The sequence below is a fragment of the Dasypus novemcinctus genome, chromosome 13 (assembly GCF_030445035.2).
Source record: "Dasypus novemcinctus isolate mDasNov1 chromosome 13, mDasNov1.1.hap2, whole genome shotgun sequence".
Lineage (NCBI taxonomy): Eukaryota > Metazoa > Chordata > Mammalia > Cingulata > Dasypodidae > Dasypus > Dasypus novemcinctus.
In genome coordinates this window covers 100,427,416-100,448,458 of record NC_080685.1, presented here as the reverse complement: position 1 = coordinate 100,448,458, position 21,043 = coordinate 100,427,416, and the positions used below count along the sequence as shown (strand labels likewise).

The following is a 21,043-nucleotide window of genomic DNA, read 5'->3' as shown; positions in this document are numbered from 1 at the left end:
TCCCCCCCGTAGGGGAGCCCCACACGCAAGGAGCGCACGCCATAAGGAGAGCTACCCCACACAAAAAAACAAAATGAAAATCACAACCTTTTGGTTTTTAAAAAAAAGCAAAACCAAGCTGAACAACAGCCAAAAGACTCATGATTTAAAAGCTGCCACTGCTGCCAAGGGCACAAGCTCTTTCATTCTTTCTTCGATCTTCCCAGCCCACGTTGCATTTAGGGATAAAATAACTTCTCGGCCGGTCGCGGAAAAACTGAAGGTCTTGGGACTTACGTGATTCAAACTCCTTCACAGCTAACAGTTTCTCTGAATGTGTTCTCTCTGGGTGGATTTTCTAGTAATTGGGGAAGAAATCACAGAGACAGATTTCAACAATCAGTGCAAAAAAGGAGCGCTTTCACTTCTCAACTAACATGAAGAAAGAGCAGCGATTCTCGCTGAAGGAAAGAAGGCTAATCCAAGGAGTCCCCAACTCAGGCTCGGAGGGCTTGCCCAACGTCGAAATTCAAAACACTCTTTATACAAAGCTTTCAAAGCGTCACCACTGTGGCAGTCCGGCCCGAACACCCTGCTAATGCGATGCACACAGTAGGCTCAAAAATGCTTGTTATGGGAAAGAATGATGGCTGGAAAACAACTTTTTTTGAGAGCCCTTACTTAAAAGGACCGAGCCTACCGACAGGCCATCCTATTTATTATTTCTCCTTCTAAAAAGGAACAAAAATCAAACCCCCCATCCATTTTACACTTTCTTTAAGCATAGGCTAAAATGATCTCAAATTCCGCGTTTCAAAAAGAACTCTTTTGGTTGTATCTGTGAGCCCAGATTCACTTTAAACGTGCTCCTCGCTTTGTTCTCGACACCCCAAGAGGAGCTAACAATAGTAAACCCGCCAGGCTTTGAGAACATGAATAAACTTGATGTTGACAAGAGTTCAAAAGCGGAGCTCAAGAGCTGGCCGGAGGCCGCGTCTTTGTAATCTGGCTATTCAATTTGGGGATACAGGTGGTCTAGCGGGGCGCGCTCACCTCCCTCGTTAACATGTTAAGCTTCCCCTGGGTAGTTTGGTTGCCTGTCTCCCCTAAGCCTTTGCAAGCTACTAGAATACAAATGGTCTGTTTTTTTAATCATCAAGTCCTGCCGAGATGAAAGATGATCAGGTAACTTTTCATGTAAATGGACCATTAGTAGTACTAGTAATTAGAATGAAAGTTGGGCCCCACCATCCTCCCCCCCCATGCCAAACCATTTCCATAGTTTTATTGGGAGCAGACATCTTCCATTCACAGGATGCAGTTCTGCAAGATTAATCAGTCATCTTGTCGGGGAAAGCATTTCATTTCATTCACCAGGCTCTCCTGAATTCTTAACCACAACATTATAAGTAACATTAATAAACTGGGAAAGGGGAGGGCAGCAGACTGCTCATTTAATCCTCTCAAGAGGCCTACAGACCTAATTTCTTGGCTTTTATCCCGACACGCCCCCTCCCCCTCCAAATACTCCACGTAGATTTAAAGATAATTCTCATTACGATCCAAATGTTAATTGCTCCTTCTCCAGGCAAACAGATTTTTTTCCCCCTGAAATTTCTCTTATCCCTCCAGAGGCCACCCTGGAGTGGCTTCGGTTACCCTGAGCTGGCCAAGTGGCATTTCGGAAAGCACCTGACCTGAATTGAACATAATGGAGTGATGACTTCAGGGCTCTGTAATGTTCTCCGTCTGTGTGGGCAGCCCAGGATCCTAACAATCACATTTGGTTTAGATCGAAATGGTCGAGAAGGCCTGCCCAAGCCTGGGGGTCAGTGGACGGCTACGGAGGCAGGACCGGTCATTTTCAGTCCTGATCATCTCTGGAAAAACATTGTCAAGCCGTCTCTTCCCACCAAGGTGCTGCTTTCTTTTCTTCTCTCCCTGTCTTTTTACTCATTTCCCCTCTACTTTCCCACTTTTTTTTCTCTCTCTCATCCCCTCTGCACGTGGCATCCCAGGTGCGCCATCGATTTCCTTGCCTGCCTCTGTAAGGGCAGGTGAGGAAGGAGAAGCAAAGCGCAGGATACTGCCCAGGGAGGAAGGGCAGGTGCACTGTCTCTCTGTGAAAAGGAAAGGAAAGACAATCTCAAAGCTTTTTACCCCCATCAGGAACTCTGGGAAGCTCTAATTTGTGTCAGGTTTTTTACTCTTTGAAAGGCCATGTTTTCCAATCCACACCTTTTCGCGTACATGGCAAAAAGCTAAGGAGTGAATAGCCCTGGCCACCTTCCTGGCGTGAGAGAAGCAATAACCTCACTGCCCGGGACAAACAACCACCCAGCTTAAGCCTCGGCTGTGGTTTCCTCCCCCTGTCCATATGGATGTGAAAGGAAAGGAGTCCAAAAGCTTTTAGCAAGAGCTGGCCACCCCCGGTCAGTTACTCATCCTTCTGACCTTTAAGGAAAAAATAAAACAAAACTCGCTTGAACAGAATCCCATTTCCTCACCTGCTTGGCCAGAATCCTTGCCGTGAGCCTTACGGTCTCAGAGGGATTCCAGTTTTCCCCAAAAACAACCATGGGGGAACACTCCAGCTTGTGCATGGGCCAATCTTCTTTCTGGGAAGATTAAACAAAAATTAAACCCAACCAAACCCCCCCATGCACACCGTAATAGAGTGCAAGCAGAGAGGATGCAGCAAGTCCCCGCCATGAAGGTCAAGGTCAAAATGTTTTCTTTTGGAAAACTGGAGGATGCCTCACAGAAGCTAGAGCCCAAAACATCTTTTGAGATAGACAGGATTGTGTAAAACCGTGACTCAGGCGTCATGAAGGCTGTGGAGAGACAAACATCTGCTTGCTCCGGGTTTTTTCTTCCCATCAAGCTTCTCGTGTCTTTCTGCAGCCTGTCGTGACTCCAGACCACACACCAGCTTTCCATCATCCATCCGTGCGGTGTCTGGGTACGCGAGAGGTCTGTGTACCCAGTGGACCAGCCCTGCTCTGTCCTCACGTCGCGGCCGACAGCTGAGGGTCGACTTACACGGCCGCGAGGTCCGTTTTACAGGTGATAAAAAAAGCACAGGTGAGGACTTTCTCCAGGACCCTCCAAGCGCCAGGCAGGGGCAGCTATTGGGAATACTTGTGAAACAGTCCCTCGGCGAGCGGGAAAACGGTATTCCTTTCCCTGTCATGCGCTGAGGCTTTCCTGCCCCGGGTGGTGGGGTGCAGCAAGCCCAGCCCCGGAAGGCAGGTGGAGCTGCCCTCGAGGGGGCGGGGGGAGCTGAAGGAGGGGCACCACCTGTTCTGGAGGCAAGGACGAAAATGCTTTCAGAATGGGAGCCCGTGATCCTGCCACTGCTGCTGACCAGTCAGGTGGGGGGTGACCGAGACCCGACCTGGCCCCGTGGAGGTCACTGCCGACCGGTGAAGCCGTCCCAGTGGAGCGCGGGGGACCTGCCGGGAGCGGCCTCAGGAGAGCGGACGGAGACGCGGGAACTGGAAGGCCTGGGGCAAGGCTGAGGGAGTGTCCGGCTGGAGAGTCCTTTTCCTTTTCTTTTCTCGGTTAGGCAACCTGCGGACCCTGGAACTGGGGCCTGCTCTGCCCTCGCCTTCCCCGGCTCAGGAAACGGCACGTCTCCCCTTACAGCGGCTCGGCCGGGAACCCCTGGTCCTCCTGGCCTCCCGTAGTCAACTCCACATTGGCCGCTCGGACAAATGCTGCCTCCGCGCTCGGAGCGGCTCTCCAGCTCTCCATCCTGTTGCGGCCACCTGCCTCTCGACCTCTGCCCTCGCCTCCCAGCGCATCCCTCTGTGGAGGGAACAGGCGGCCAGAGGGAGTCTGCGGAATAAAAGGCAGGTCACCCAGTGCTCAGCTCAGAACTCTCGACTGGCTTCTCATCTGAGAGCAAATGGCGATGTCTTTTTCTTTTTAGGAGGTATCGGGGATTGAACCCAGGACCTCGCACGTGGGAGGCAGGCGCTCAGCCACTGAGCTACTCCCGCTCCTCAAGGCAATGTCTACTCAGCCTCCTCTCCTACCACACATGCTCTTCCCCTCGCCTCACTCCCCTTTGTCCGAAATAGCCTCCTTAACGATCCGTGAGCCGGCCAAGCTTGCTCCTGCCTCCAGCTCTGCTCCTGCCTCCAGCTCTGCTCCTGCCATATTTCCCGCCTACAACCCCTTCCCCTGGATCATCCCTCCAAGCCTCGGCCCCAATGTCACTGAGCAAGATATTCCTCACGCTCGCCCTTTCTAAACAGCCCCGTCGCCCGCACGCTCCCTTCCCCTGCTTTCTTTTTATTCTTAGTGCTTCTCACCACCTGATATATGACATATTTAGTAGATTTGGGGTAGTTACATTCTCTCCCTCCCCATTAAAATAAAGGAACGCAGTCCCCTTGGCTCAGAGCTGTAGTCCCCGAACCTGTTCGAGAACAGCGCCTGGCGTTCACCAGGCACCCAAGGAAGTTATTGAATGAAGATGCCTCCCAACCCCCGCCCCTCCACCCCCATCCCTGAAAGGAAGGACACAACGTCACTTAATGATTTAGCGCCATGTGTGGCGCAGCCCCTCGGCTCAAGGGCTGTGCCGAGACATTCTGCGGAGTTCAATAATGTCCTGCCGAATATAACTAAGCGCAGGGAGCCGTGCCCCAAGGGAGAGAGGTTCTGTTTTCAGGGGAAGCCTAAAAGGAGAGCACTGGCGATGAGGCAGAGGTGGGATCAGGTGGGTCAGCTCCCTGCACACAACCGGCTCTCCGCCCAGCTGCCAGGCACAGAGACGACGCCAGCGAGGGTGTCAGGCTAGCCAAGGGAAACAGCCACCAGCGGCCGGGACGGATGGAAAAGTCAACGGCTGTCGACAAGTGCCCACTATGACCCCAGGAGCTCCGAGCACAGCCCAGGTTAAGACGGGGTCTCTGTCCCGGAAGGGCCTGTAAGCTCTCGGTTTTCTGAATTACGTCTGTGGTCTTCGATCCTAAACAGTGAACTCCTGGGAGAAAGGAGGAGCTTGATATTAACATTTGTTAAAATAATTGAATTCATCATTATTTATTAAGATGGTTCATTTATTCTTACAATCGACGTAAAATGAACTTTGGTAATACAAGTAATAAATGATGTTAATATTCACATTAATGTAATTGTGTAATTAATATAAATGTCCTCAACGGGAAGGGAACTTCACTGTCATGCCCTCAGAGGAAAGGAGGGTGCTGCTGGGTGGGCCTGGGCTCAGGAAACCTGCATTCTGATCCCAGCTCTGCAACGAAGCAACTCTGTGATGCTTGGCAGGCATCTGAATCTCTCTAGGCCTATATCCTTGGTCGGAATTAACACGATCTGTAAGTTAGTTAGCAGGTCCGGAATTCTGTGATTTTAGACCTTTCAACAGTGATAATCGGATACAAAGCTCAAAGACTGTCAGGTGCGGCTCGTCAGACAGGGATAATCGAACATTCACTCAGCTTCAAAGGGTAGTTCTGGGGATTCAGTGAGCTAGCTCACTTAGAACACTCAGAAGTAGTACTGAGAACAGTGCCTGGCCGGTAGAGAGCTCTCGAAAAAAGGCTGGTAACTGTTCACTCATTGGTTCATTCATTCATTCGACAAGCCCCGCAACTGACCAGGGAGGTAGGGCTGGGGGTCAGTGTAGGAACATGCCAGAACCTAAGACAAAACTAAGAGCACCCACAACTGGACACGGCCCAACTGATGGCAGTTACATCAGAGAGCTGGATAAATTCAAGGAAATGCGGAATCATGGAAATTTCACTGTGGGAAACTTACCAGCTTAATTGTAAGTTTCCCCTTTCTTTTTTGAAGATGCATGAAGAAAGGAATGAAACAGATGTACCATAACCGGCACAGCTCAGTTTTCTCTCTTAAAAAAAAATGGACAGCAACAAGTAGAAATGTCACATAGGTTTTAAACCTATTTGACACATCCATCAGAGGTGTCCACAAATTTAGAGAAGAGGAAGGTTTTGCCCGTAAGAAATTATAAACAAGACTGAACAAAATGGGGAAAAAATTAGGCTAACCTGATGAATAAGGAATAAATGTTTTTAATTGTGGGGTTTCTGTTTGTTCACATATTGGTAGTTTTGGTGTACACAGCGTTTTACAACTTGATGCTTTTCTAACTTTTTTTCAAGGTCTTCTAAAACTTTTTCTACTATTTTATTTTTTTCAAAATGCAATCTACTACTCCTGCCCTGACTATAATCCTTATAAAATTTTATGTCAACTAGGATCCTATTTTCCAGCAAAATAATATGCATATAAATGCAGAGAAAGGATTTAGGAAGACATACGCCAAAGCGATAGCAGTGGTGTTCTCGGGAAGAGTAAGCTTAGGGGTGTTCTATTCTCCTTTCAGTCTGCAACTCTTTGACTTTTCCATAATGAGCACAGATTATTTGGGTAAAAACTTAAGTAATAAAATCTCTCAGAAGGCAAGATGTAAAATATTTGGCAGTGATGGCCCTCTTTTTTAAACTTGCATTACATTTTTGGCCAATGTAATTAATAACTGCTCTGCAGGACTGTCATTGTGCGAGGGCAAAAATGCTAAAAGATGCATTTAACAACTGCAAGATTGTCTCATGACGTGTCAACACTTCCAACCCTGAAGGCAAGGAGTGGTTGTTAAGTCATTCCTTTTTCTGCTGCGCAAAGGATACGCTGCCTTCCTGGACTGGGGGCCTGGATGGATTCCCATTTAGAAGTCCCCTTCTCTAAGTCTATCCCTCGACTCTGCTGTTCTAACAGAGCTCTCAAAACAAGCACAGTCTACTTCTGCACAAGCCTTTGCACACGTGATATCTTCAGATGGGGAACAGGAAGAAAACGTGTTACTATTTCTGAGATGCCACTAAAATTAACTTCAAGGGGACTAGATCCAAAGAAATTAGGTGTGTGCTGACCATCTCCTACCAGTATGACCAGAGGTGTGGACCCACCATCCCTAGAACACTTTCTTTTGTATTCCCCATAAAAGAGGGAATGCACAATTTTACACCATTTTTCCTAATAGTGATGCTAAACATTTGGGGGAAAAGGGTGCCCTAAGCTTCAGCTGTTTCCTATGGCTGGGTTATAGGACCCCGTGAATTTAGCCAGCACTGAACAGATGGCTCAGGCCCCCTTTGCTCAGCGTCACAGCGATGACGGGGTCGGTAAGCATTTATTAGGTCGTGCCTACCCCTCAGTTCTTTTTTTAGCCAATGGCAAAAGTCTAGAATCTTCCAACATCTTGAGTCCTCCACACGGGCTCATTTTATTCCTACCAGGGCAGGCCCCTTCCTACCATCAGGAGCAGAATCATAACCTCATCATTTTTTCACCTCTTTTACAAAACAAAACAAAAGCAAGCTTCTCCTCCCCACTTGCTACAGTTAAAGATACTCCAGGATGCTCTGCTGCACAATTACTCTCCAAACCAAGTCCCTAAACTTTCTCTTCTCTTGAACGTGGCATGGCCCAGTGTAATGAAGACGTGGAGTGAACAGTGTACTGAGTTTTCCAGGCATATTTATAAAAATAAATACATTTCATTAAAAACAACCAGCTTACCAAATAAGCCGAACTAAAAAGGGATTTCGGTGTCTTTTATATGCCGTCCCTTTACCCTTTCATGTGTTGTCAATTAAAATCTCTCCTCCGGCAGGCTCACGCGGAGGAAGTGAACTCAGAGGGGCATACACGAGGTAAGACTGAACTCAACCGCACAGAATAACGCGGGACCCTGAAGCACTGCGGGAAGAGAGGAGCCCGGCTCGAAGAAAGGATGCGGCGACCGGGATTTCCTAAGTTGCCTTCTTCTGTGGAGAGAGGAAACCCTCAGGAAGAAATCAGTGCCTCAGGACTCTTGGAAACGTTTCTGGCAAAGCAATGGCACTTGGAAGGGGCTTTCCCCTTTCGCGTCCTTCAAAGGCCACTTCCTCCCACGGGGACCCCTCTGCCAGAGCGCTCCACGCTCCAGGGCACAGGGTTGTGAAGGGGACACTCTCGCCCAGCCGGCTGGGAAGCCTGGTCCCTGTTCTGTCTCTGTGTGAGCTCGCGCGGGTCAGCCAACCCCTCTGGACGTCGTTTCCTCCTCTAATGACTGCTCCAGACCCCTGACCTCTAGTCCAACCCAACCCCCTGCCGTGTGGCGCTGACCACCCGACAAGGGCTGCCGGGTGACGTTTGTCTTTGAAGAAGGGCCAGTTAATTACCAGCAGCTGAGAACCACGCTTTCTTAGGTGGAGAATCACTCAATTAGCGTCCTCGTCGCTGCTCTTTTCTTGTGCTACTTTCTACCCTGCGCGGAACCCCCACTTTGATCCTGCCCCCGCGTTCCCTTCGGCGGAGCCCTGAATACATTTCCATCCAGAGCAAACGCCCCAGATTCCTCCCTAATGATTTCGCGTTTGACGCCCTTGGATCTCCCATGATTTCTAGGCACTTATTTTCCCCCCAACATTTATGACCGCTCTTCCTCATTACAATACGCTGCTCCACACTTATTTTAGTTCTTCAGTACTAAAGGATGAAAAACCTTAATAGCCATTAGCCTCTTCCTTTAGCAATAAAACACGGATGGAGCACAGATGAATCTTACAGGTCAAACCCAGCCTGCTGCCTCTGGAAACAAGTGGCTTTAGGAGCTGTGTGAGCACTTGTCACCGAGAGTGGTACTGCGGTCACCAGACACTTAGGAGAAGCTTCAAAGAGCAGAAGTGCAGGGGCACCCTCAGGGCCGAGGGTGCTGGCGAGAGCCGGACGAGGGGCAGGCAGCACTCCCGGCACCGCGTCTGACTTGACGGCTGTGCTGGCCTGAGGCCCTTGACCCACAGGCTCACATCACTGCCTGTTCCACTCCAGAGCTCTCTGCCACCTAAGCAATCTCTTCATTTTGATGTGACCACCCATTTGATGTGTCTAATGGGCTCGTTGTGAAGCAGTAAACTGGCATGCCAGTGCTTACGGGCTGGTGTCCTTGGTTCACAGGACCCTGCCCCCGAGGGAGGGCATCGCTCGCTGGGCACTAATAAATGAGGTTTCTGAGTTGGTGGATCTGGGAGGCTGGGTCCTGCAGGGCAGAGGGACCATAATGGGTGCCTCAAAATCCCAACTTGGATCAGGAAGAGTCATCAAGAGAATGCCACCAGGTGAGGCCCAAGGAAAGCCGGCTTAGCAGCCAGCCTGGGAGACCCACAAGCACCTGTGCATCTCACACAGGTGTTCTATTGTAACGGCATGCTCACAGTTAAGATTTATTTTGTAATAAGGATTACTCATACAAATGCACACCCTTAACGTCCTCAAGTTCTAGGGGAGTGGATGTAGCTCAAGTGATTGGGCACCTGCTTCCCACATATGAGGTCCCAGGGTCAATCCCCAGGACCTCCTAAAAAAAACAAAACCAAATCTCACTGGGGAGCAGATGTAGCTCAGTGGTTGAACACCTACTTCCCATATATACAAGGTCCTGGGTTCAATCCATGGTACCTCCTGTTAGGAGTTTCCCCTAACACCTCCTAAAAATAAATAATAAAAAAGAAAGAAAAATGCCTGCGAGATCTTAGAACCCACCTACTCTCTTAAGAAAAATAAGCCCCTTAAATCTGAGGTGTACTGGCTGCTCTATTCTTTGCACAATGCTAAGCTTCAGAACAGCCTACATTCTACACATTCTACGTCACTGTACACTTTAACACTGTGAATGATAATAAACCCTCGCATCTGTACAGAGCTTCACCATTTATACAGAAGTCTCGTGTCGATCCCATGATGTGAGCCTTACTACTTGTCCCGTGGGCACCGCTGACCTCAGTTTACATTGGAAGCAACTGAGACCCGGAGAAGTTCTGTGATGTGCCAAGCTCCCAGAGCTGGTGAGGAGCAGGGCCGGGACGTCCGCCTCCTCTGCCTTCTGATAGCCCCTGTATGCGGTCGCTGGCTTCTCCAAAGAACCAGAACTTAATGTGTCATTTTCTGTAGACACCGTGCTCCTCGGGGCCTCGGGTCTCTACGACGCTGCAGCATCCAACCCCAGAGTCCTTGCTCCCCAGGTAAGCCCCAAGTTAGGATCTCTTCCCTTTAAAAGAAGGCATATCCCCCCAAGCCCCAACTGTGAGCCCCATTGATATTCCCATTGTCACAGAGGCAACTGGGGGCGATTCGGAGAGGAGACCCCGGGAGGGGTCTGGCTTCCCCAGCCGCTGCCGGTGAGGAGGAGCGGGACCCCAGGGGCCCAGGAGACAGCAGGGCCTGGAGACCTCTCCCACTAGGTTGTGCCCTTCCGGGCCTTTCAGGGCCAACAGCTAGGGTAGGTGAGGAAGAAAGAAAAAGAGCCGCAGCAAAAGGAAATGGCCTAATCAGAGGTAAAAGGGGAGGAAGGAAGGGGGAGGGTAGTGATACTGGATATGAAAGAACAAAAAAGAGGTGCAGATAGACAGGAAATCCTCCATTGCCTAGGGCTACCCTTTAATGCAATCAGCATTTCCCAAAATACATTTTTTCCAAAAAAAAGTGCGTACAGTGTTCAAATAAGAAACGATTAGAAGTTCATAATGCATATTAGCATATTAAAGACTCCGAAATGTTCTGCAGTCAAGAGACTGTGTTCCCCCAAACTGAACATAGGACGTGTTTTCTGTCGAATACCGTGGAACGTTTTGCAGTATGAGCTGAACAGTTTGGGAAATACCTATCAAAGCCTCCTCGGAGCTCCTCCCAGAAGCCTCCGATTGCCACGTTGTGGGAGTCACTTGAGACCCGTCCATCAAACGCGATGGCACGTGGTCTGCACACAACCAGTCCCCAACCCCTCGGCGTTGGCAGCTTCCGAGGCACAAGCTCGGAGTACAACAGGATCAGAGCACGGCCACCCTCTGGCTATATAAAAGCCGTGCCAAGGACTCACCTAAATCTAGCTGCAATCAGGCTCATTCTAAGGGCCCCAGGGCGAGGTGTGACCTGCTCTAGGGAGTTTTATATAGACCCATGACAAAAACGATGGAAAAAGGTCAAGGTCGCATTTCGATATTTTGCCTTTGTCATCTCTGTATGTTCCATCCGTTGCTTGTGTCCTTGGGGCAAGGGGTCAATGTTGGGAACGGACCTGCCTGTATCTAACATGGTGTCCCTACTCCATTCTCAGTCCCAGACAAGGCCCCCAAACTGTTACAGACCAGCACGCGCTGGCCCGCGGCCTTGAGGCAGAAGCAGCAGGGCAGGCAGGGCAGGCAGGAGAGCACTGGGGAGCGCAGTGGCAAGGAAGGAAGGGTGCCGGTGTCCCAATCGTCAGAGAAAGAAGGCTCTCCCCACCGGCTGGCCCAGCACCTACCTGGCACTCCACGTTGCAGTAAAATGCCTGCTTGCATCTTCCACATTTGGACAAGCCTTCTTTCCTTAAAAACAGAAAGGGTGCTGTAACGGTGAGAGGCACAGAAACGCGACGCTGCACATTTTATCACGCTGCAGTAAACGTCCGGCGGTGGGAAAGCAGAGGCAATCGTCACCGCCCCTCTCTCTCCCACTGGTGAGTGGCATGTCCCCAGAGGAGAGTCCAACCAGGTTCAGTTCTTGAGTGGGAGCGAGTTAGTCAAAGAGGACATGCACAAACCTCTCCCAAGCCCCCACGGTGGGAAGGGCACTTCTCAAAGAAATGAGGGACGCGCTCTCTGACTCAAGAGTGAACCTGGCTCGGGAAACCTCATCTGTGACCATCGTCTGTACAGATACTTTGGATAAGTCAAAGATTCTTATGTCCTGATTTTCTCAATTGCTAATGAGGGACAAAACAAACAAAAACCCCCAAACTATGTTGCAGGTCTGACATCTTCAAGACAGAGTATTGGGGGTGCACTGACACTTGTGAATATACAAGGTGAGGGACAAAACTTATTATTTGGGGATTGCCATGTAAGGTAGAAGATAGACTTTCGTGTGTCAGTGATTCAAATGGCCAGCAAGTTAAGTTTAAAAACACCACAACCTAGCAAGCAGAGCCATATTCCTGAATACAATATTACTGCATCTAATTGGCATACACACCTACCTTGCCAGTGCACTATTTAGATGTGATTCTTCTGCCTCTCCATAATTAGGTCAATTCTCCCTGACCGTAGCTCCGCTCTCTTCCTGCTCCCCATAAAGGACAGGGCCATTGTCATTTCCCAATTGTTCGGTGCTAGTGTATTTGCTGGGTTAGACAAGCCAAAGCTTTTACAAAAACTGTGAGCCACCGAATTCAAGCACACGTGTCAAGTTCTTCAATTGTTTTTGAAGCGGGAGCCACCTCATTGTTCAGCCCAGAGCGCTATGTGGAAGACCCGCTCTGTCCAGGTCCCGCCGCCGCACGGAAGGCAGATTCTGAAGGTACAAATGCCAGCCCCGTGCGGGGGGCCCCGGGCTGCAAGCGCGGTGCCCTGCGCTGTAGCAGACGCACCTGCCCACGGCCTCCGCAGCACAGCACAGTGGACGCAGGGACAGGGTGAGCTGACATTTCCCAGTACGTGTATCCTGCTGCAGAAGCCTCTGCTGCTGCTCGTCAGCGAGCAGCAGTCAGCACATTACTCCCACAGAAACAAGAAAGTTTCCCCCAAAACGCTACTGTTGGGACTACACAGACTGCCTTGCAGTTTTCGTGACAGCACTTGGAATCCAAGCAGCAGAACAGAGAATGTGTGGGAGAAAAGCACATCTTGTGATTGAGACATAAATAAATACTCTGAGTTTGCAAATCTACCCAGCTCAAGAGTTCAAAAAAAGAACCCACTAATCTAGCTGAATGGGTTTCTCTAGCCTGAGATCCACGCCCCCCTTCCCCAGAGTGTGTCTGAAGATATGCAAACCCTGACTTTGCATTTTGGAATATAAACTAAATGAAAGGCACAGGCACCATTCTCTTGCATTTTATGGGAAAGGAAACGAGAAGATGTGCTCAGGACACAACTGTGAGGTGCCTTATAAGCAAGCGCCAAGTGCTGAGGTCTCTGAAAGGCTAATGATGAGCCAACTCAGGAGGGGAGCTTCCAAATTCTTACCCTCCAAAAAAGTGTGTTTGGAAATGGATAATGGGCAGGTAGATGCCACCCCATAAAAACGTCAACCTAAAACAGTAATGTTTTAAAGGTTTGTTTTTGTAGGAGAGAGGTCACAGAACTTCCTTTAGAATTTGCCTAAAGGTACTAAGTTACCCCAAGGGCTTGTGAGCCACCTATAGCCTACACGTGGACCAAGGAAAAGCCTCTAAAACATAAGTTTAGGCCCCCTGATATGAAAGATTAGGAAAATATATTTTAAAATAAATTATGCTCACGACATGCAAAAAAGCAAGGATTATACAGGTCTTCAGCCACAGGAACCAGCAGTCAGATTAAAATGAAACTAAGGCTTGTTTTCAGCCTCAAGGCAACATCCCTGGAGAGCAAAGGCTACTAGGCTCTGACAAATCCTAATGGGATTTCATCAAAATAGTAAATCTCCCAACGGTGAGGCTTCCTGCGAACCAGCTGGTCACCAAGTCCACAAGCCACAAAGAATGAAAAACAGGAAGAAAAGAGCCAGCTTTGAAGTATTAGCGATACATTATGCAATTTCCAATAGCTATTTCAGGGGTTCTCAAACTGTGGTCTGCAAACTGCTGGGGTCCCAGAGATACATTCAGGAAGCTTGTGAGTTCAGAACTCTTTTCAAAAGAATGCTAAGATTTTTTTTTTCTATTTTTCGGTCCCACTGTTTTGACAATTGCACTGCAAAAGCAAGGGAGGGCCCAGCTTCGGGGGTCTTCACGTGAATCGAAGCGGTGGCACCAAACTATCCTCACAATCACAGTTAGAGGGAACAAAAAGCCCAGACTTAATATCTCTGCTGAAGCAGCAATAAATACTAATTTTATTAAATTTCCACTCTTGAGTATATATCTTTTCAATATTCTGTTGATGAAATGGGAAATATGCACAAGGCATTTCTGCTCTAGACCATTGTCCAATGGCTGTCTCAAAGGAAAAGCTCTTGTGAGACCATCTGAGCTGTAACTAGCCACTTTTTTTCCTGGAATGCCATTTTTACTTGAAAGAGCAACTTCAAACAAACTGTGGTTATTCAGACTGGAGTATCTGGCAGATATGTTATTGAAATGAATGGAATGAGCCTGCCACTTCAAGGAAAACAATTGGCAGTATTTATTGCCAATGATTAAATTTGGACTTTCAAGCAAAAAATTAGAATTCTGGAAAACATCTATCTGCCACGCTGAGCCTGACAACTTGCCAATACTTAAAAAGAGTTTTCTGATGAGACTGGTGGTAATATTAACAATTGTGATTTTTAAAATATATAATGAATGAGTCAATTTTTAGAAGATCTGCATAACTTAGAGACCCAGTATTTTTCAAATGACCAGTGCAGGATGTTATAAAATTATGCATGGCTAAGAGATTCATTTAAAGTGTAAGAAATACCAATGGATTTTAATGTAACAGAGCACAAAAAGTTTTATTGCTAAAGCTTCAGATTCTAAGTTACAACTAACATTTAAGGAATTGCCATTTATGGCGTTTTAGTGTTGTCAAAAAAGAATATTCATGATTATCTTTCTCAATTATGTATCTATGGGAAGCCAGACTGCCCTGGCATATACCAACCAAAATAATATCACCACAGACAATGTAAACCATATTTGCAAATCCAGCAGTCTTCTTTTATAAAGCCAGACATTGAAGAGATTTGCAAAATGTAAAACACCACACACCACCACTTTTCTCACTAATTGTTTTGGAAAATACTTTTCTCGTAAAGAGTCTATGATAAGAGTCATGACTGTTGTCATTCAAAAATGAATATTTTGGTATTTTCTATTTTAATTTCAAATATGGTAAATACCGATATATATAACCCACATGAACAAAAGTTCTTTGGGCCTCAATTATTTTTATGAGTATAGAGGGGTTGCTGAGACCAAAAAGTTTGAGAAGTACTAATCTTAATAATCCTTTCAACTCTAGGAAGAAGTTAATAGTCCTAGTTTTCAAATGAAGATAATGAGGATCCTAGAGGCAACCTAAGCCAAAGGAGTCACTCAACAAGTAAGCAGCAGAGTGTGAATGCACACGGAGGCACCCGTTGTGTTCCTCATGCAAGAACATCCTTCCCTGAGCACTGCTACGGGCTGAACTGGGCCCTAACCCTTTCCTCCACGCATCCGACCTTATTTGGAGATGGGATCCCTGAAGACGTGATTAGTTAAAATGAGGCAAACAGGGTGGCAGTGGACCCTCATCCACTATGACGGTGTCCTTATAAAAAGAGGAAACGTGGACACGGCGGGGGGGGGGGCATGCAGCCTCGCGGCAAGGACCAGCTGGAAGAGGCAGGGGGAGCCCGCCCCGGGGCTGTGCGCGGGCCGGCCCGCTGGCCCCTCATTCAGACCTCCCGCCTCCCCAACCGCAAGGCAGTCAAAGTCGGTCGTCGGAAGCCACCGAGCTCGTGACACTGTTACAGCAGGCCTAGGAAACGAAGACAAGTGCTGTGACAACCGTCCAGGAGCACCGCTCACGACACGAAGCCACGATTATCTGTGTCTGCGGGATGGTCAGAACACCGAAGCAGAAGCTCCCATCCGCGTAAACCCCGGCCGTTTCCCACTGGTGCCGCTCTGTGTCAGAGGCGCAACCAGGAGGGGCCCGCGTGCTTTTCAAAATGAGCCTGAAAAGGGTCTCTCCACCAACTGGCACACGGGCTTCAATCTCACTGGAAATGGGATGCGAGGAAACAAGGCTTGATTTTGTATCTCCCCTATGCAAAGAAGGGCCCTCCCTCCCACTCCGTACGCTCAAGTCCTAAGAGTGCCACGGACTCCGGAAGGGCCCAAGCAGGCTCAAGTCCTCTGGGGGCCGAGGTCACAGAAGACGACCACCGTCACAACAGAAAAAGCCTTTTTTTCCAGCATGGTGGGTCTTACTGTATGCTCGTAGAGTCAACTGCCTGGTTATACGTGAATTTTCTGAACGGATCCTTCTGAGCCAGGCTGCCGCCAGGGCTGGAAGAGGAGAAAAGCTAGACCGGCTCCTGACAGTGTAATGGAAGACTCCATCACCATCTACTCCGTCAGGAGCAATTCCAGACATGGGAAGGCAGGCGCGGGAGAGGGAGCTCTGCCCAGTGTATCCAGACAGCCCAATCTCCCCAGCGAGGGAGGGATGGAAACGTTACCTAAGGCTCATGGCTGAAACTTAAAATCTGCTGAGTTGGTATCTGCACTGTGTGTGGATGTGCAGGAGAAAAAGAGAGATCCTTCGAATGTTTGTCTATGGCTGGCTGAGAAGTTACTGCCAGAAGGAAACTGCACAGGGCATATCCATTTTCACTGCAGGAACACACAAGGCCTTTGGAATAAACTGCTCCTACGGAAGACCGTCAGTCTCTTATTTGCAACATAACCTGCTCTGAATTGTTCAGGAGGTTGAGGGAAAAAGACTGTGCAAAGCAAAGGAAACAAAATTTCCATCAAAGAAAGATTAATAAGGTCACTTGGAGGAATAAACTAAAATAACCCAAAATACAATAAAAGGAAAGTACCAGGGAATCACTAATGGTCTCTCTCAGGGGTTCTCGACCTAAGCTGCACAGGACGGTCATCTGAGAGATTTTAAAAATACAGATGCCCGGGGCAGGGCCTTGCAATTCAGATTCGACAGGTCTGGTGGGGTCCAGGCAGTGGGAGTTTTGGAAAGCTCCGAAGGAGATTCTAATGTGCAGCCAGAGTTCACAGCCACTGACAAGGGTAACAGATTCGAGTTGAGCCCCGACTTGGTGCTGAATTTGCTGTACAAAGCATTGAAGCCCTCTTTTCTGCAAACCAAATTTTTTTACGATGTAATTCCCCCAAGAATGACTAGTACATACTTCATTTCTTATGATGTTTAGCTACCGTGGTGATGAGTGTTTGGGTAAGAATCAAGTGGCTTATAATGTATTTAACTGTGGCTGAAAGCATCCGAGAAGCCAGGTGCAAGCTTTAAGCAAGAAAGCCTCAGCTACCTTTGGGCTGCCCTCTCCCTGATCCCTGCTTGATAATTTAGGATGAACATGATGAGTTACTTTGCCCACCTCCCTATTTCAAATCTTTCTTTTTTTCCTTTCTGGTGCTTGAGGTGCTGTGAGATCTCTGTCAAGTTATTAATCCTTTCTGAACCTGTTTCCTAATAAGATAAAGATACATTTCCTACTTCCAAGGCTTGCTATGAAAATTAAATGAGAAAATACAAGTGAAATGTTCAACACCGTTTGGTACACAGTAAGTACTCAATAAATGTCAGCTACTACTACTGCACTTTTTTTATTGCATTTTTAATGAGCCTCTGTTCTTTTGTTTTTACAAAGTGATGTCAACTACTGAAATACTTTCAGCACAATTTCTCTCTGACTCATATTTAGAGGATTATGTCTCTAAAGCTTTTGTCCTTTGGGTAAATATCTACCCTGCTATGACTGGCAGGGCTCTTTGAATTTAAGAAATGGTTCCATTCACAAAGAGGGAAAAGAAACATGACAGGAAAACGAAAGTATTTGATTATTAGTGACTCGAACAGAACTTAGAATTTACCCGCCTGTCATTTCCTACTGAAGGAAACACACAGTGATTAATTTCCTTGCTGTTAAAATTCAGAAGCCATGAAGATCAACAAGTTAGAGATGTAATTAGCAACTCTGCTAGTTAATGTGTTGCCGCAGGTGCTGTAGGTCTAGATAAAAAGGAATTTGATCCTGTAAGCTCCCTACTTTCTGCGACTGAAATGAAAGCTTAGTGGGTTTCACCATGAAAGGAGATGATACTGGCATGGAGGGAGTTTGCAATAACAATTACTTTTAACTAAAGGTGACAGAAGAAGTGACAAGTATGCTCTGTTGAACAGAGGCAGCCCCGGCCAAAGGAAAAAGAGAAAAGGGAAAAAAAGCCCAGCCGCGCAATATAACTTCACCGTAGGCTGAAATAAGACAATCAGAAACAAAGTTCGCCCCCCACCCAGCGAGAGTGGTTCCACTGGCAAGGCCTCCAATCTTATTTGAGAGACATAAAAATTTGAGGAATTGTGGCAGAACCCTATTATAACCCCAGTCAAGGGACAAGGATAATACTCGGGCTCCAGGTTTTTGTGTTAGAGCAAAAGATGCTCAACACAGCACTTTAATCCACACCGTAGCCCTGTAAAGGGACCCACGTGCAGCGGGAAGCTTCTTACCAGAGCTTGGCTCAACCTTCCCCTCAGCACCAGGCTTTGTTCTTTGGCTTGTTAAAAGTTAGAGCCCGGGTCCTCCCAGGGAAGCAGGAAATATTTAGGGCAGTAAGGTAGCAACTAATAGGTTTTCCGAACTTTGGGCAGATGAGCCATGATTTACAAGGATGGGAAGCTGGGCTGGGTGGTCAGGGCGACGGCTGGCCTTGTTAAAATGATGACGCTAATTTAGACTTTGTTTTAATGAAGGCTCTGGCCGAGATGAAATTTACCTTTGCCCGAGGAAGGAAAAAAAAATTCACGCAGCCTATGTAGAGAGGAGAGAAATATTTGGCCTCTAGGAACAGTGACTATCAAACTACTTTTTTCAGATACTGGACAACTCCTACGTGCAAACCTCATCTTGACCATGAGAAATGTCTAGCCGTTAAAGCCTGCTGAAAGAATGAACGTAGGCACTCTGAAAAAAAATGACATTTTCCCTCCGGAAATGGGTTCTACCTTAAATTTTGTGCTCTATCTTAAATTGTGTGTGAGATCAGAGAGTCAATTCCTTGCTACTTTTAACATTACTCCCTTAATGCCAACTCACCTGACAAGTCAAAAGGAAAGAAATATCTCCTACCCCTTTTTTTTGAGCTGTGGTCTTCATGAAGGAGGAGACAATAAATCACCTCTGCCATTTCATCCACTGGAACAATACATGGTAGTAATCCTTAGTCCTTTGCAATGAATACCCAATATTCTTAGAGTCCCCTATAATTGCTGTTGCCCTAACTTCTACAATTCCCAGGTGATTAAATACGGAGGAAAAGGACAAAACCAGAGAGAGACAAATTTAACTATTTAAAAACTTTAAATGCTCCCAACAAGACTTCTCACTTCAGGATTGTGACCACAGAAATAAGTCAGGTAAAATAACTTTATAACTTAATGCTACATGTGCATTCCCAAAGCAAGGTCAGATCCTCTGCAGCAAGCTGAGTATTAACATGAGTATAATAAGTGTTCATATATTAACCCAAGACACAAATGACCTGTTCTGAGTCTTACTTACAGAAAACGCAACTTAACTACTTACAGAAAAATTTTGAAGAGCTGACTCTATTATCCTTTATTTTCCTGTAGACAATTTTATATTACAAACAAAACAAAACAGAATTGTCAATTGTTCAGGTAAATTACCCCAATTGCAGGCCTCACTTTAAGAACACTTAAACAGAATTAACATGTTTTTCTTTCAGTCCTTAAGGATTATTTTTATTTCTGAATGAAGATGTAAAGAACATTTTTATACAATGCACATGGAGCAGTAAAGAAATACCTGTTAATCCACCTTGGCCAAGTAATTTCTGTTCAAAAAGTATTTTCTTTACAAAATGCTGTGCTCATCTCTGAGGAAAATACATGTTCATGAAAGGAACTATTTGGGGAAATAAGCCCTGCCTACGAGAACGGTAAACAAGAAGACTAGGTAGAATGATTCAGCATCCAAACGGCCCAGATGACACTGAATTCAGAACATGAAGCAACATCATGACCGAGCTCCTGGAGGAAGTTAGGGCACAGCATTTACAAGGATGTTGTCTTATTCATCTTTGTATCCCCAGGGTTGGAGTATAATGCTAAAACACAGCAGGATGCTCAATCAATATAAACAGCAAAATGTCATAAAATAGTAAATATAAGAGTAAGCTTCATGAAAGAGAGACAATTTGCGCTGGGCCCTTCTTGAGTATGAGCTGTACTTAAAAAGCATTTAAGTCACTGGGTGCCTTGTAAGGCCCGAACATGTGTCAAAATAACTTTTTTAAAAAACTTTATTTCTCCGCCCGCCCCACACCCTTCATTGTTTGCCCTTGCTGTCCGCTGTGTCCATTCGCTGTGCATTCTTCTGTGTCTGCTGGTCTTCTCTTTAGGAGGCACCAGGAACCGATCCTGGGACCGCCAACATAGGAGGGAGGCACTCAAACGTCCGTACTCTAACGTTTGAGCCACCTCCGCTCCTTGGCTTGTTGTGTCTCTCATTGTCTTTCCTCCGTGTCTCTTTTTTTTTGGTCATTGCACCATCTTGTTACGTTGCAGTGTGAGTCAGCTCGCGGCGCAGGCCGGTTCACTGCGGTGTGTCCAGCTCTCCTTCTCCAGGAGGCCCGGGAACCAAACCTGGGATCCGACATATGGTAGACAGGAGCCCAACTGCTTGAGCCGCATCTGCGTCTCTTTGTTGCATAATTAACATATATATGCATATGTATATTTATACCCCCTGTCCTCAGAAAGTTTACCATCTGTTCATAATTAAATCTCTCTTACTGTTGAGGTTTTAAGGACACATAAGGCTATCACAGTCAACAGCATTTGTCACTCTACTACAGATTTGTGAATTGGACAGATACAGTTTCAGCTGGCAAAGGGGAACAAGTATTTCCTTTACAAATACTAGCACCTTAAGAAAAAAATCCCTAAAAGAGGAGTCCGTCCCCACATCCCTGAAGAGTCTTTCCTGGTATCCCAGATTGAAGGGGAAAGTTCCGCCTGTCTAAGAATTTTCCATTTGGTCACAGATTTCAATGTCACTCCTTTCGAAAGTGCCAGGATGGAAAATCCCTGAGATTTTTATTGGGCTCAGATGAAAACTTGCATCTTGTTTGTCAGCCAGATTTTCTTTCCATGGATATGCCCTGGTCTGAAATTGACTTCTCCAGTGTTTTCTATATTTACCTTCTCTGCCATGGCAACTCCATATCCCCTTGGCACCGACACCCTCTCTTCCTCATGATACACGAAGTAATACACAACAGTGTCTCCGCTATCACAGTAAGCATTAA

At 47.0% G+C, this 21,043-nt stretch overlaps 1 protein-coding gene across 2 annotated transcripts in view; it reads right to left on the bottom strand.

Annotated features, from left to right (window-relative positions):
* The window catches only part of SMYD2 (SET and MYND domain containing 2), a 57,241-nt gene that overhangs the window by 20,673 nt on the left and 15,525 nt on the right, over positions 1-21,043 (bottom strand). Inside the window, exons 2-4 of one of the 2 annotated variants that reach the window (XM_004485170.4) lie at positions 11,321-11,384; positions 2,487-2,597; positions 277-337 (exon numbers count right to left, since the gene is read on the bottom strand). In XM_004485170.4, coding sequence (XP_004485227.2) covers positions 277-337; positions 2,487-2,597; positions 11,321-11,384 — 236 coding nt within the window. Of the gene's footprint in view, positions 1-276; positions 338-2,486; positions 3,820-11,320; positions 11,385-21,043 lie in introns of both variants that reach the window. The other variant, XM_071207736.1, reaches the window with a different exon arrangement.